Source organism: Ailuropoda melanoleuca, chromosome 4 (genome assembly GCF_002007445.2).
Source record: "Ailuropoda melanoleuca isolate Jingjing chromosome 4, ASM200744v2, whole genome shotgun sequence".
NCBI lineage: Eukaryota > Metazoa > Chordata > Mammalia > Carnivora > Ursidae > Ailuropoda > Ailuropoda melanoleuca.
In genome coordinates, this window is record NC_048221.1 from 52,878,586 (window position 1) to 52,895,614 (window position 17,029).

The window sequence follows — 17,029 nt, forward strand, 5'->3', positions numbered from 1 at the left end:
AGGCGTCTGTCAGCCTGCTTTCCGGTTTCGGTGCCGCGCAGGCGCGCCTGCCGAGCGTCGAGCAGCCGATGGAGATGGCCGTCGCTGCTGAGTGAGGGACCGCAAAGGCCCAGAGCCCGGGCCGGAGGACCCGACAGGCCTGCGTACTAGTGGGAGCGCAGCCGGGTACAGAGGGCCGGGCAGGGCCTGAGGGTTCGGAGCGCGGCTCCCGTGAGGAGCGGAGACGGGCGGGCCATGCGGGTGTGGGATGTGTGTGGTTGTGGTGGGTGTGACGTGCTTGGTGGGAGAAGTGGCTTTCGGGCCGCGAGTTTCGCCTGTGTGTGCTTGCGACGATTGGGCTCCGTTTGGTTGTGTGGTTAGGCGGGGCGTGCATAATTGTGTTTCGTTATGGGGCTGAGTCTGGGTGGGCGGTTGTCTCCTGAGTGTTAGTGTTTGGTTCCCTGATTGTGTGAGGTTGAGGCGTTTGGGTTCCCAGTTTGTGTGGAGTTGTCTGTAGCGTTTGGTGTGGCGTCTGTGCGATGTGAAGTGGTCATGTCTGCTCTGTGGGGTCGAGTCTTTCATGTTGTGTGTTTTTATGCGACGTGTGCATCATCCTATTGAATTATGTGGCGGGTGTTGTGTGCGGTCGAGACGGTGATGAGTGCGACTGTGGGCTGTGTAGTGTATGCGGCATGTAGCCGGGTAGCATTCATGCTGGGTGTGTAATTTCAGGATATGTAGGTTTTATGTTTATTTTTTACGTGGTGTAGGATGTGAGGGGCTTGCATGTGTTATAGTTGTGGGGTCTCGCTTGGTGGTCTGTAGTAGATTTCTTTGGTTTGTGTTGTGTTTGGTTATGTGGTTTTAGAGTTTGTTCATGCATTCATTCATTCTTGAGGCTTTATTGCGTTTCTTCGTGGTAGGTGCCAGGGACTGTGCTAGACCCTAGGGATAAGGTGGTGGGAAAAACGCACATAGTCTCTGCCCTTACAGAGCTTAGAGTCTTACGTTCTTAGTTATTTTATGTACTTGTGATTATAAATTGATTTAAGTGCCTTCCTGAAGGAAGTGCAGGAGCTGTCCCGTGGTAGAATGCTTCAAGTAAGAGGCATTTTCTTGAGGAAGTAAGGTTGGGTTGAGATGTGAAGGGTGTGTGTGTGTGTGTGTGTGTGTGTGTGTGTGTGTGTGTGTTTGTTAGGGTGAATGCATCGGAAGGAAGGGGGCTTTCAGAGTCAGGGCATCTGATGAACCAATGGCTGGGGTGGGAACTGGAGCTATTTCAGTGACTGTCTGAAAGAGGGACTGAGATCTGTGTTCTTAAAGGAAAAGAAAACAGGGTCCCGGTGTTTCATTTGTTTATTTTCTGGGTTGCAGCTACCCTTCAGCTTTGAGGAGCAGGCAGTCCCTCACAGGCCTGCTAAGCAGCTCCATCCAAAGCTGAGGGTCATGTATTTCCTCTTACTCTCTCCTGTGGTTTGTGACCTCAGGATCTTGGGGAGAAATTTCTCTGCTTTTTTGGAATGGTTTTGTCGGATTCTCCCTATGATTGGGAGTTTTTCTGTGGCGACACTGGAAGTGACTTTGCGATGGCCCAATAAAAGTGAAGATGTAACTTACTAAGACCTGAATTGTTTAAGCACCGAATCCTTTTATTTTTGAAGCAGTGAGAACATTAGGCTTGCTGTTCAACTGTCATTTATTGGCTTATAAAATCCAGTAAACTCATTTTAGAGAAAGTAGTCTACAAATATACAACACAAAGTAGATTTTTATTTTTACCACTGGGTTTCTAATGCTCTTCCTTAGACTAAGGTTGGGATTTTTGTTTGGTTTGGTTTTAGTTTTACTTTTGTTTGTTTTTCAGGGCAGACACTATCTCTTTTTCTGTTTGCATTTTTGACATAGGTGTAAGAGCTCAGTATGTGTGGTTGAATAAATGACCAAGGTAAAGAGTCAAAAATTTCTGTAGGTTGGTAAGTACTTGAGACATTTCCCCAATGGCTAAAATGGCATACAGATTATGAAGTTGGACCGGTTGGAGTAAAGAGAACTGCCTTGCTATTATTTGCTTTTGAGGTTGAATTTTCTTATCTTCAGGAATCTGTGCTCCCTACTTCACTGAGTTGCCATTGTCCACTGATGTTCTCAAATCTTTAAAGGTTTTGTGTTTTGCTGTAAGGATTTGAGAAAGCAGTTTTGTGTTTTCAAGCCTGTACTGAACAAACATTAAGTAATCTTGTTGAACTGTGAAAAGAACAAAGAAAATTCTCAATTGCTGCTAATTGCCTGAATTGGCTATTTTTTTTTTCTCCCCCCACCCTTCTTCTTTCCTGTTTCAGAGCTTCTCCTACTCCAAAGAGGAAACCTCATCCAGGGCCATGATACCACTTCCCCATCATCTGTGTGCTGCTTGGTTAAGCTAATGCTGTGAGAGCCCTGGTCCCTTGTGGAGGAATCAAGCTGACTCTTGGCATGAGGCCTCTGCCTTGCAGGGGCTGAGAGGGACACTGCTATGGCTTCCCTGGATGACCCTGGGGAAGTGAGGGAGGGCTTCCTTTGCCCTTTGTGCCTGAAGAACCTGCAGTCTTTCTATCAGCTTCAGTCACATTATGAGGAAGAGCACTCTGGGGAAGACCGGGATGTCAAAGGGCAAATTAAAAGTAAGAGGCGAGAATTTTTTGCTTATCCTATTCCGTCAGTGGGAGCATTAACTCATGGGATGGTTTCATTAACTTCCATGATGCCGCCAGAACACGATAAACAATAGAAAATAATAATAGCAGTGACCATTTATCTTATGCTTACCTTGTGCCAGGCATTGTTCAAAGTCTTCCCATGAATGAACTTCATTTAATTCTCGCAATAACTATTGGACTGTGAGACCCATTTTACTCATGAGGGTACTAGTCATGGAGAAATTAGATAAGTTGCCTGAAGTCACATAGTGAGGCAGGGCCTGGCTTTGAACCTAGTAATTGTAATTCTTATGCTGTGCTGTCTCATGCTACACTGAATTATCTAATCGCCAGCCTGTGAGGAATTTGGAGTGGAACTCCTTTCCTTTGCTCTGAAAGTGGAGGCACATTGTACACCCATTTCCCTGTCACAAATTCAAGCGTGCCTGCCATTCTTCCTTCTTCACTTATACCTTTTTCTCTGCAGCCCAGAAAAAGGAAGGTCATAGTTGAAGAGCAAGGAGAAAAAACCCAAAAGGTTAAACTTGTTTTTGGGCTTCCCAGTCCTCAGGTCGTAGAGAGTTGCAGAAAGAATTTTTTCAAAGCAATTTTAACTATACATAGTGTTCATTTCCAGAACTTCAGATTCTAACTCCTAAATAGGATGCCACTGCTCCGGAACTCACTGTCAGCTGCTTCTTCCAGCTGGCAGCATTTCCGAAGGCAGTGAGATTAAAAAGGTCTGGATGTATATTCACAATTCTGTGTTGGGTGAGAGAGAAGGGGAGGATCATGTATTTCTAAGTGGTATTTGGCCTCCACACACGTGAGTCACATGCCCCCTGTAATCAAATAGTCCCATTCCATGTTTCACTTTTCAGAAAAAATTGTTGAAATCATTAACATTTTATAACCTCTGTCCAAAAACACAACAAAGTCAGATATTTTCAAAATCCTGAGGGCTGTGATAAATAAGATGGCTTCTGTCTGTAGAGGCTCGAGGAGAGCCATAACTATTAGAAGGCCCCCCAAAAGTGTTTTGCATTTTATAGTTTCCAGAGTTCTTTCATAAACATTATTTCTTTTGATTCTCATAGCAACTCTGCAAGAAGGTGGTTGGTTTCATTCTGCAGAGAAAAAGTGAAGCTCAGAGATGTTGAGTGATTTATCCAAGGCCACATAGGAATTGGCAGAGCTAGGCCTTGACCCCAGGTCTTCTGAGTCTACTGCTGCTCTTTCCACTTGGCATCACTGATGATACCAGATTCTGTGTTCCAATCACAGCTTGTCCTGCAGCTAGAATGCAAACAAACTGATCATCTAGGTTTCCTTGGACAGCTGAAGGGCCTCCGTGATTTTTAATTAGCATCCAGCCTGAGTATCAGCTGACCTGAGTCCTATACTGTGATGTCATGACGACTTAGATGCTAGTGGGTACAGAGGTTAGACAATGTCTTCAGCTTCCCGTGGTGACCTATTTATTAGAGGAAAAATGTTTAAGGTTACTTAGGGAATAACAGATGTGGGAATCCACTTAAAGAATAATAGAGTAGGAATTTTATGAGTTGTGAAAAAAAATTTGATAGAATTCTCTTGTGTTTTTCCCTCGGTTTCCCCACCTGTACCTCAGAAGAACTAAGAAATTGAGTTAAGCATTCCTTTAGTCTAATGATCATTTGTTTAGTCAGGAAGGGAATCTTGCTTGTGTGGGAGTTTTCTGTGTTTCAGAATCAGGAAAGTTTTAAAGATTGACATCAAAGATTTTTGAAAAGTCCTTTAAAGAGCAGGTCATGTCTTCATGTGGTCTTTTGCTTCTCACAAATTTTATGACATTGCTGATTTTGTCAAGTGAAATGTTAAAGCCAAAAGAGCAAACCTTGGTATCAGGTTTTGGAGGCAGTTTAAGAAAGAAAATATAAATTTGTCATTACTAGAAGGTGGTCAGTGAGTTTGGGCTCCAGCCCTGATTCAGCTTCGGTTTAGCACTCGTACAGTAAATATAAGAAAGGGTGGTTGAAAATTAACTGACTTTTGCTTTATGTTTTTTTTTTGTTGTTGTTACTTTTTTTTTTCCTGCTTTGTGTTTTTAAAAACATATGGGCTTGTTCTTAATTGGCCCCCTCTTGAAGTACTACACCTAGGAAGGCTGCCAAAGGGTTCTTCTGTCCTCGTAAAGTGGATAAATGGCATGGACTGCCTGTTTAATAACCCAACGCAGTTTAGTCTTGTTTGCAGAAATAAATTAGTGAATGCTAACTCCAGTTTCCTGTTTGCTAACCCTTTGTTTAGATCAGACAGTTTTCTCTCCCATGTTGTTAGGAGAGATTACTTGAATGCATTTTAGATGGTGTCCTTTAGTTCTGGTGGACCTTATTTTTTCCAGTGGGAGAAAACCATCTCAGAGTAGCCAATAGCTTGACTGTCTCGCAAAGACATATCTATAAGCTTAACAGTTTCCCCCTCTGCCTGTCAGCCCCTCCATGTCTGCATTTCCCTAGGTTTTTGAAAAGCTGTGGTAGTGTTTTTAATGTTACTCAGGTGACAGAGCACTTCAAAATTGTGGGAACCCCATGAAGTATTGATCTATTAAATCTAAAAGAATTGTATTTTGTATTAAATCTCATATTTTAGGGGTGCCTGGGTGGCTCAGTTGGTTAAGCATCTGCCATTGGGTCAGGTCATGATCCCAGGGTCCTGCAAGCGGGGAGCCTGCTTCTCCCTCTCCCTCTGCTGCTCCCCCTGCTTGTGCTCTCTTTCTGTCAAATAAATAAATAAAATCTTTTAAAAAGTAAATAAAAATAAATCTATTATTTTCTACTAGATTTTAGGGATAGAAAGGGATAATTACCCCAAATTTAAGAACCTTAATAGAATCAAGAATTTTTTCCCCACAAGTTGACTGCTGTTCCTTTTTAACAAGCAGCAGGTCCTCTCACTTAGCAGAGGTGGCAAAAGCCCTGTTCTGCAGAGGCATAGTTTTTGAATCACACTCGCTGGGGAGAGCTGGGGTTCTCATTTCAAACAGATGAGGTTTCCACTTGCAGCTTTGCTGCCTTATAAGCTCTGTGATCTGGGGTGCAGCAAGTGTTCCCCCACTTTATGTCACATCCTCATTTATAAGGAGGGATACCACCTGCCTCATAATGTTGTGAGCATGCATTGGCCTGATTTTTAGAAAGCACTTTGTTTTGTGCCTGGTACATGCAAAGAATCAATCCAGGAAGCGTTCGTTAGTCTGGTTCACTTTGTGTTACGTTAGAGGTGTTACGCCTGTTTCTTGAAGCTTTTTGTCAACATCCTCACGCATGCATTCAGACGTGAGTGGGGGAAGAAGAACTCTGTGTAGAGCTAAGCATTATGGGGAACACTAGCCCAGAAATGTTGGTTTGGTAAAATCCCATCCTGGAAGTAAACAAAAAGTGTTTACTCATGACTTCATAGAGTAAATAATAACATAGAATTTAATTTTTTTTCAAGATTTTATTTATTTATTTGACACAGAGAGAGAGCCAGAGAGTACAAGCGGAGGGAATAGCAGAGGCAGAGGGAGAAGCAGGCTCCCCACTGAGGAGGGAGCCCGATGTAGGGCTCAATCCCAGGACCCATCATGACCTGAGCCGAAGGTGCCCCCGTAGAATTTAATTTTTAAAAAGTTTAAAAAACTTTATTTTAATTAAGATATAGTTTATTTTAATTAAGATATAGTTTACACATAAGTTTTTAGGTGTACAATTCAGTGAGTTTTGAAAAATGTATATATCCGTATAACCACCTCCCCAGTTAAGATCTAGAAAAAAAAATTTCCATTGCCTTGATCCCCTCATTGAATTTGATTTTAATACTTTAACTGGGCTCTTAAATTTGCCTGTGAGTAGTAATTTAGCTGTATATTGGCTACGTAAACCAACTTACTGCTAATACTAACTAGTGAATGAATGCTCTGTGGTATTTGTAATACAGTGGTTGTGGGCTTATTATTCCAATTTATTTGGGATCCAAAATTTTTTAAAGTATAGTCATTTCATCAGTCTTGTGTTTTGAGATATCCCTTGACTTTTTACTAGATGTTTATGGATTCATTTATGGTGTTTGTTTCATTTTTCAAGGTCTTGTCCAGAAGGCTAAGAAAGCCAAGAACAGGCTGTTGAAACGAGAAGGAGATGACCGAGCAGAATCAGGGACACAAGGATATGAGTCTTTCAGTTATGGAGGGGTCGACCCTTACATGTGGGAACCCCAGGAACTAGGTAAGAAATTTTGTTCATTCATTCAGCAAATGTTTGGACACCTATATCTTCTAGGTGCTGTTTTAAGAGTTAGCTGAGAAAAAAAAGGTGGGCGGGGGGGGAACCTGGATGGTTTAGTCAGTTACTTGTCCGACTCTTGGGTTTCGGCTCAGGTCATGATCTCACACAGGTCGTGAGATTGAGCCCTGTGTCTGGGCTCCGCGCTCAGTGGGAGTTTGCTTGAAGATCCTCTCTCTCTGCCTTTCCCCCCACTCGCATGCTCGCTTTGTTTCTCTAAATAAATAAATCTTTAAAAAAGAAAAAGTCAGCCAAGGAGGCATCAGTAAACCAGAATGGTCTAAGCTCATGGACCTTATGTCCCAGAGGGGGGCAAAAATGGATCAAAATGAGCTGAACACCTGCTTTGTGTTAGGCACTGCATTAAATGCTTTACGTGTATACTCATTTAATCCTCACTGTACTGGGTGGGGACCTGCCCAGAGTCAAACAGCTAAGAAACTACAGAACTGAGGTAGGAATTCAGGTGTTTGACATCAGCCCAGGCAGAGACTCCATTGACTGGGCTGTCTCTTCTCACGTAGGATGTACCTGCCTAGCAAGAGGCACTCACTGATTTATTTGTGCAACTGAATTTTCTGAAACACATAATTATGGTACCATCTACTGACTTTCAAAGTAGTCACCCTAGGGTGCCTGGGTGGCTCAGTCAGTTAAGCATGTGCCCTTGGCTCAGGTCATGATCTCAGGGTCCTGGGATTGAGCCCCACGTTGGGCTCTCTGCTCAGCAGGGAGTCTGCTTCTTCGTCTCACTCTCCTTCTGTGCTTTCCCTCTCTCTCTCTCAAATAAATAAATAAAATCTTTAAAAAAAAATCATCTTTTTTGGGTGGTGAAAATGTTCTAAAATTTATTTTGGTGATGTTTGTATGACTCTGAATATGCTAAAAGCCATGGAATTTGTATGCTTAGATGGTGGGTTGTGTGAATAATATCTCAACGGAGCTGTTACCAAAAATGTGTATGAAGTTGAACTAGCTAATTTTACATGTCCTTTAACTGTTGTATGATAACAAAACAATATATTTTCTATCCATGCAATGTATAATGATTTCCTTCTAAGGCTTTATTATACTTTCATATTCACTGTCTTTTGCATCTTTCACAAAAGCTTCATGAGGTAGAATGGCTCATGATGCTCATTCCCATTTATAGATGAGGAAACAGACTCTAAGGAGGGAATTGATATTTACCCAGAGTCATCTACCATATTCTTCTTATGGGGCCACAGTGGAATGTGTCTTTTTGGATGAGGAAAATCTTAGAACTGCACTGTCTGATAGGATAACCACTAACTATATATGGCTATTTAAGTTTAAATAAATTAAAATTAAATAAAATTTAAAGTAATTTCCTCAGTCATACACTAGACAAATTTCAAGTGCTCAGTCTACACTAGTGGCTACCATATTGGAGAGTGGAAACATTTTCATCATGGCAGAAGAAAATGGCTTTAAAAATAACACTATGGGGGGCACCTGGGTGGTTCAGTCGTTAAGTGTCTGCCTTCGGCTCAGGGTGTGATCCTAGGGTCCTGGGATCGAGCCCCGCATGGGGCTCCCTGCTCCCCTGGGAGCCTGCTTTTTCCTCTCCCACTCCCCCTGCTTGTGTTCCCTCTCTCGATGGCCGTCTCTCTCTCTGTCAAATCAATAAATAAAATCTTTAAAAATAATAATAATAGTAACACTATAGAGATGCCTGGGTGGCTCAGTTGGTTAAGCATCTGCCTTTGGCTCAGGTCATGATCTCGGGGTCCTGGGATTGAGCCTTGCATCAGGCTCTCTGCTCAGTGGGGAGTCTGCTTCTCCCTGTCACTCTCCTTCTGTGCTCCCCCCCCAGATAAATAAAGAAAATCTTTTTTTAAAAACTCATCCTTTTGGGGTGGTGAAATGTTCTAAAATTTATTTTGGTGATAGTTGTACAACTCTGAATATGCTAAAAACCATGGAATTTGTATGCTTTAAATGGTGAATTGTGTGAATAATATCTCAAATATTATAAATCTTAAAAAATAATAAAAAATAAAAATAACACTATATAATGTAACATTGTTAATTACACTTTAGTAAAAAAATAAAAAAATAAAATCTAAGAAATATTCAAATCAGGGGCTCCTGGCTAGCTCAGTCGAAAGAGTGTGTGACTCATGACCTCAGGATTGTGAGTTTGAACCTTGTGATGGGTAGAGAGATTACTTAAAATTTAAAAAAAAGAATTAAAAAATTTTTTTTCAAATCAATATGTTGTACACCTGAAACTAATAAAACGTGATAGTATACCTATAATAATGAGTTACATATGAAAGTCAATTTGAAACATGAAGGAGAAATTTCAGGCATGTGGATTCTTACTAGCTTTTTGATAGCCTGTTTCATGATGGCCAATGTTAAGTTATCAGAGCAATTTTCTGATTAACTTGCTGGTTTCAACAACTGGAGGAAGTCACAATTGTGGAAGGTCAAGTGAATGCCAAATTCTAAAAGTTAAGATCTGTGGTCATGCCGGGGCACCTGGGTAGCTCAGTCAGTTAAGCATCTGCCTTCAGCTCAGGTCATGATCTGGCGTCCTGGGATTGAGCCCCATGTCGGGCTCTCTGCTCAGCAGGGAGTCTGCTTCTCCCTCTGCCTGCCTCTCCGCCTGTTTGTGCGCTCTCACGCTCTGTCTCTGCCAAATAAATAAGTAAAATCTTAAAAGATTTCTGATCACAGCTAAGAATTTGAAACTAAAATTTAATTCGATGTTAGAGAGTATGGTTAGGGGAGAAGAGAGCAAGGATGGTGCAGAGTATAGTATGTGAGAAGCTCCAGGTGGGGCACAACTTACAAGTGAATAGGCCGTGGTTGGGAAGAGGAAGTGGACTGGGTGCTGGGGTGGGGGCAGCTGGGGTGAGTTGGTGTTTTGGAAGAGAAGATATTTCAGATATGCTATAACAACAAACTACTTGGTTCCATTTGTGTGAGAAGGTTTTCCTGGATCTTTGCCGCTGGACTGATCAAGGTATCAGTTTAACTAGCTCTTCCAGTGACATCTGTTAGCATTTACATTTTGGGGACTATTTTGAGAGGGACTGTTTTTATTCTGATGAAAACCCATAGTGTACCAACTTTGGAAAGCACAGAAAAGTATGAGGGATTTTTAAAAATCGCCTATGATGTTACTGTCCTTTTTACTTAACAAAAATTCATGTGCCAGACAGTGTTCTAAGGACTTAATAAATTTTAACTTTTAATCCTAACAACCTTGCAGAGTAAGTCCTACTGTTATCCCCATTTTATAGATGAGTACTCCCAAGTTACACAGACATCAAGGGACTTGTTGGAGGTCACTTTGTGCAGCTGGGGTGAGTTGGTGTTTTGGAAGAGAAGATATTTCAGATATGCTAAAACAACAAACTACTTGGTTCCATTTGTGTGAGAAATTGTTTGAAATTGAAATTTGAGCGCAGGCAGGCTCCAGTCTCCCCCACCATACTCTGAGGTCTCTTATATTGTGCTTTGTGGCCTCCAAGGTAACTAGTTAACAGTTTAGCAAATTTGTTCCCATTTGCTTGTCTTTGAATTTTTAGTAAGACTCTAAACTCCTTGAATTTCTGCTTGTGTTTAAAATTCATTGAAGGGGTGCCTAACTGGCTCAGTCAGTTGGGCGTCTGCCTTCAGCTCAGGTTGTGATCTCAGGGTCCTGGGATCAAGCCCCATGTCAGGCTCCCTGCTTGGCGGAGAGCCTGCTTCTCCCTCTCCTCCCCACTTGTGCTCTCTCTCGCTAATTCTGTCTCTCTCTCTCAAATAAATGAAATCTTAAAAAAAAATGAAATAAAATTCATTGAGGATAGGGGCACCTGGGTGCCTCAGCTGGTTAAGCATCTGACTCTTATTTTCAGCTCAGGTCATGATCTCAGGGTCCTGGGATTGAGCTCCGTGTTGGGCTCTGTGCTCAGCACAAAGTCGGCTTGGGATTCTGTCTCCCTCTCCCTCTGCTCCTCCCCACACTCGTGCTCTCTGTCTCTTTCTCAAATAAATAAATAAATAAATAAATAAATAAATAAATAAATAAATACAGTCTTAAACAATACAAAGTCATCTTTAAAAAAATAAAATAAAATTCATTGAGGATAAGCAGCTCTCTCAGAGAAGTGACATGTTATTTATCTCCCTATTTCCTGTCCTAGGTGCTGTGAGAAGCCATCTTTCTGACTTCAAAAAACACCGAGCTGCCAGAATTGACCACTATGTTGTTGAAGTTAATAAATTAATAATCAGGTTAGAGAAGGTAAATTTTATTGTTTTAAAACATTTTTTTCCGCAAGTATAAGTTTTCTGGGAGGAAAAAAATTATATTTCTGCAGTGTGTATCATGTATGTTGTATATATTTGATGCTGGCAGAGAAATGCCCCACCTCGAACCCACCTAGAGGGGCACAGAGGACATGGTAGACAGTTCTAGCCTGGGCTGGTTTTACTGTAGGAGATGGCCCAGGTTGACAGACTTGCACGTATCCAGCTTTCCTTTTCCTTCCTCTGAAACCCACTTGGCTGCTCGAAAACCTTTCTACCTTCTAATTATTTCCTCTTCTGGGTGTCCAAAGTACAATCATGCAGTGGGACATAGTATGTGATACTCGATAACAGACAGAAGATGGTGACAAGGTCTGTGAGGAGTACTCAGCTAGGGCCAGCATTCAGTGTGGGAACATCGGGACTGGGCCTTCTCGTCCTACGGTACCAGAGTGTGTCTTCAGCACCCACAGTCACTCTGTTCTACTTTGACCCTAGAAATGCTTGTTGTGTAAACCTGGATTATATGGTGGGCATGGTAGCAACCGCAGGTATAGTTCTTGATGTGTACATTGTAGGGCAGAAATGTGTGTACTTTGTAGGCCAGTTTCATTGTCCAGGAGGACCGTGGAGAATCAGGAGTTCCCCATTGCTTTCAGTAGCCACACCGACCATATCCTTGCCTACCCCTGGTTATTGCTTAAACAGAGAACTGACAATAAAGAGATTGGAATCTGGTCACGGGGAAGAGAGCTGTCTTCTAGATGCAAAGCTAATACTCTGTCCAATGTGAAGTTGCTTTTGTGACTTTGTGGGGTTGGGGTTGACAGATGAGACTTGAGAAATGAAGATGTGTGAATTCCTGCTTAATGCCTCTTGCCTGTGGAAAGTATGTACATCACCTGTTTAATTCCATTTGGCACTGTTTTCTTCTTGTCAGCTCACTGCGTTTGACAGAACGAATACTGAGTCCGCTAAGATACGAGGTAACTCTAGAATTTTGCTCACATTCATTCTGTTTATCTTTCTCGCTGACCAAACCTCTTTTTAAAATGGCTAGCTTTTCTGTTTTTTTGATTTTTGTTTTGTTCTTCCCAAAGCAATAGAAAAGTCCGTGGTGCCTTGGGTCAACGACCAGGATGTCCCTTTCTGTCCAGACTGTGGGAATAAGTTCAGCATTCGTAACCGCCGCCACCACTGCCGCCTCTGCGGGTCTATTATGTGCAAGAAGTGTATGGAGCTCATCAGCCTCTCTTTTGCAAGTAGGTAACTTGGAGGCGGGGCCCTGGACCCTGATCTTCTTGTGACTAGTTTGTTTGCTGATCACTAGTGGGTGATTTTTTGAACGTTTTTGTTTAAGTGAATGTCCCATGGGGTCTTCATCCGTTCATTTATTGATTCCATGAAGCCTGCTATAGGCTGGGCACAATGCTAGGGTCCAGGGATACAGTGGTGAATAACAAGGGCTGGCAGACTTTTTCTGTAAAAGATCAGAGAGTAAATATTTTAAGCTTTGTGGGCTACAGATGGTCTCTGTGACATTTCTTCTTCTTTTTTTAAACAACCTTTTAAAAATGTTTTTTAAAAAACCTTTTTAAAACACCTTTTAAAAAAGGTTTTAAACAACCTTTTAAAAAACCTTATTTAGCTCAAGGGCCATACAAAAGCAGGCTGGACTTGGTTTACAGGTCATGTTTGCCCACCTGTGGTTTGTAAGGCATTGTCCCTTCCCACAAAGGGTCTAGCATTTAGCAGAGGCTATAGACTTACAAATAATTGCTTTATAAAGTGATAAGTACTATGAGGGAAGTTGCATCAGACACCAGGAGAGCTGACCACATCATCGTCAGCTCTGCTTGGAAGTGGCAGCTGAGGCTTTGAGAGGAGACTGTAAGAGAGGGTCTTTAAAAATGAGCAGCAGGCTAGTCCTTTCCTTTGAGATAAAAGTCACAGTTTATTGTCATAGAACAGACTGTAACATCATAATATGAGAGACACTGAGTGCTGGAGGGATCAAGAGCATGGATGCCCAGGGTTGGGAGGTGATGTTTGAGAAGAGCTTAAAAGACAGCCAGGATTGCACAGAGATAGGGCACAAGGGATCCTGGTAGAGTGCAGAGCAGGAGCAAAGCTGTGGAAGGGCCCCGGGGGAAGGTTAGGAGATGAACAAATAGAATAGTTGGGGGAGTGTAGAGGACGTGTTTGAGAATTATGGGGATGGTGGCTGCAAGGTTAGGTGGAACCAGAGGGTCTAGAACTTTGAGTCTCGGCTGGTTAAAAGTTGCTAAAGATGATCTCCTGGGCTTTGGGCCAATTCTGGAACATTTGGTGTGGTTTTGCAACCCTGGGGTGTTCCGCTAACTCTGCATGTGCTGTTGGCTATGGAGCATCTGGACAACGTGGAACAGAAGCAGATGCTTCCTCTGTCCAGTTCTGACATCCAGCAGGCACACATTACCTTGATACCTTCCCTTTCTCCCTGAGACTGACTTTTCATAAGCTATGCTTTTGAGGCACTATTTACCTTTCTTGTCTTGTGCTAATTAACATTTACTGGGCAGCTGCTGTGGGGTATCCTTGTTGGATATATTGGGGTACAGGTATGAATAAGACAGTTCCTGCCCTCCCAGAGTCACAGATTCATAGAGCAGCTCTGGGTATACATAGAACTGTCATACAGGGAGAAAAGTGGAAAGCCCTCCAAGCGGGGTGACATGGTAGGACCTAATAGGAAGGGCATGTTGTTTTTTCCTCAAGGGATAGAGTAGGGCTTCCGAAAGGATGTACCACGTGAGCCGAGCTTTGGAAGCGGTAGGAGTGAGATGTTTGGGAGTGGGGAAGTCTGTCAGGACAGTCTGGGGAGAATGTGGATTGTGTTGGGTCAGGTTAAGAATGGGCCTCAGACCCTCAAAGAGAGACCTTCCCAGGCTGGCTGGCTGTTTCCTGGCTGACAGTGGGAGTCGCTCCGCCACAGAGCCTGACCCCAGGAGGGCAAAGGTGTGGTGCTTCTTGCCCATAGACAGAGCCTGCATCAGCACCTGTGGCCTCCTCTCTGTTGTGAGCAGTGGGGTGATTGGAGGCTGCGGGCTCACTGCTGCCTGTCCTGTGCTGTGCTTTACAGACAAGCTCACCAGTGCCAGCAAAGATTCCCTGAGCACGCACACCAGCCCCAGCCAGTCACCCAACAGTGTCCACGGCTCGCGCCGGGGCAGTATCAGCAGCGTGAGCAGCGTAAGCTCCGTCCTGGACGAGAAGGATGACGACCGGATCCGCTGCTGCACGCACTGCAAGGACACGCTGCTCAAGAGAGAGCAGCAGATTGACGAGAAGGAGCACACCCCCGACATCGTAAAGCTCTATGAGGTGACTCAGCGTGTGTGGTCCTGGGTCTGACTAGAGATGCAGATTTGGCTGTTGATTACGTACACGCCTGCATATTTTGGAGAATGCTTTGGGAAGTTGTTCCTTTGAATCATTTTTAGTTCCTGCTAAAGGGCCATGGTATGGTTTCCCCGCTAGGGCCCTGGGTAATTCACAGAGTCATCCTGGGTGTGTTGCAACAACCTTGTTCCCTCACCCCTCCTTGCCCGCTTGAAAGCAGGAGGTTGGAGACTTTGGTGGCCCAGGGGCAAGAGGAGGAAGGATGGTTGCCATGCGGTGTGGACAGGATTTGCGGGTGAGGGGTAGTGGAGGTGGAGCAGGTATGAACAGTGGGCCAGAAAAGTCCTGGGAAACTCGGGAGCTTCAGGCTTTCCAGGTTTGAGTGACTGCCCGTGGGCATAGAGCTTCCCTTTTAAGTCCATTCAGATGCCTCAGCTGTCATTACCACCAGCAATCCCAGAGCGCATTCAGTAGATGCACGCTTCGAGAGGAACATAGTGTCACGCAAAAACGGGATCCAGAGTCAGATGGGGAGTGAGTCTGCCTCAGTCTCCCAATGGCTGGGTGGGGGCGGGGGGTACCTACAGCCTGAGAAGCATTAGCCAGGTGGAGGTTTCATAGGCAGGGGATGGGAGATGGGAAGGGGAGATCAGCCTGGTGGAGGTAGTAGCTCGTGCAGAACCCTGAGCAGAAGAGCGCCCAGGCCTTCCTCCACTTACAGTGGGACTACGTCCTGATAAAGCCATCTCGAGTTGAAAATATTGTTAAATCAAAAGCGCCTTTAATACACCAAACATACCGAACACCATGGGGTAGTAGCCTGGCCTACCCTAACTGTGCTGGGAACACTGACGTGAGCCTGCAGTTGGGCACAATCCTCTCACACAAAGCTGTTTGATAATAAAGTGCTGAGTGTATCACGTAACTTACTGGATACTGTGCTGAAAGTGAAAAACGGAAAGTTGTATGAGTACAGGATGGTTGTGAGGGGAACAGTGGCTCATCCTGTGATCACGTGGTTGGCCTGGGGCTGCCACTGCCCAGCATCACGGGAGAGTGTCGTACTGCATGTCGCTAGTCTGGGGAAAGATACAAATTCAAAGTTCCAAGTACAGTTTCTACAGAATGCCTATCACTTTTGCACCATTGTAAAGTTGAAAAATCATGAAGTCTAACCATTGTAAGTCGGTGACTTACAATCTGTATATTTGCTGATCACTGAATGGTCACTGTTAGCAGATCTGTGGCTCATAATGGCTGCATTTCTGGAATCACCACAAGAATACTTAGACTACTAGAAATGGTGTTAATGAAACCCTGCCCTAAGCAGCAGCTGTAGCCATCAACCATCCTATGTATGGAGTTCATGACCTAATAACTCATTTTTGTAAATAGCCACCATGCTTTTTTCCTTCCTTGATTTTTGAAGTGAGCCCTGGCAATGCCTTTTGCAAGTAGCTTCCATCACCTGGCAGAGGAAGAATGTAGCCACCAATTCCTTTCCTCTGCCTTGGTAAACTCATTGGCTTGTGTCCTGGAAGGCCTTGCTCCCTGCAAAAACATCCTGTCAGAAGTTCTGCCCTCACTTTCTTTCCTTCCTGCAAGATTTACTGCTTGTAAGGAGGTCTGTAAACTAGGAAATTGATAACAACAATAAAAACAAACAAAAAACCACTCTGCATATTTCCATCTGTGCATTGAAAAAAAAATTTTTTTAAGTAGGCTCCACACCCAATGTGGGGCTTGAACTCACAACCCTGAGATTAAGGGTCGCATGCTCTACCGACTGAGCCAGCCAGGCACCCCGGAAAGTGTACATTTTAAATACATCACTGTTGATACAGCATAACTCTTGTACCTTGAGAGCACCACTCACCTCTTTTGTTTTGTTCTTAGAAATTACGACTTTGCATGGAGAAGGTTGACCAGAAAGCTCCTGAATACATCAGGATGGCAGCATCATTAAAGTAAGCTATTCCTCTGTTTTTCTAATTCAGTGATGACTGTTTGTTGGCACTTCAGCCCAGCTCCTCAGTGGCTGAAAATGAAAATCTTAATTCTGGCTGTGCTTTTCTTCTGTGACCAGCTGTGGAGAATCTTTGTCATGTCTGTATTTCTGTGTGGCACGTGTTACAGTCCTCAGTAACCATGTTCAAGGGAGCCCAGTTCTGATGGGGGAGGTTCGGGAAGGGCCTCAGATGGTAGGCACCGCTGCCGAGTGCGGCATCTGGAGGTGAGCAAGGACGGTGTGGCTCATGTGCCTGCTGGGGTGGGGGGTGCTGCTTCAGGCCGGCACTGAGGCGTCAGGGCTTAGAGCAAGCGTTTCCTTTAGAGCAGGGGTTGGCACACCTCAGCCCACGGGCCAAATCTAGTCTGCCATCTGTTTCTTTTTTTAACTAAGATACAATTTACACACCAAAA

At 43.8% G+C, this 17,029-nt stretch overlaps 1 protein-coding gene across 1 annotated transcript in view; it reads left to right on the forward strand.

Moving 5' to 3' along the window:
* RBSN (rabenosyn, RAB effector) overlaps positions 1-17,029 on the forward strand; it is a 27,822-nt gene continuing 10,793 nt past the window's right edge. The window contains exons 1-8 of the mRNA XM_002921246.4: positions 1-165; positions 2,319-2,639; positions 6,761-6,901; positions 11,122-11,222; positions 12,168-12,213; positions 12,328-12,489; positions 14,349-14,590; positions 16,505-16,575. Of these exons, the coding sequence (XP_002921292.1) occupies positions 2,492-2,639; positions 6,761-6,901; positions 11,122-11,222; positions 12,168-12,213; positions 12,328-12,489; positions 14,349-14,590; positions 16,505-16,575 (911 nt within the window). The 5' untranslated portion in view covers positions 1-165; positions 2,319-2,491. The remainder of the gene's footprint in view (positions 166-2,318; positions 2,640-6,760; positions 6,902-11,121; positions 11,223-12,167; positions 12,214-12,327; positions 12,490-14,348; positions 14,591-16,504; positions 16,576-17,029) is intronic.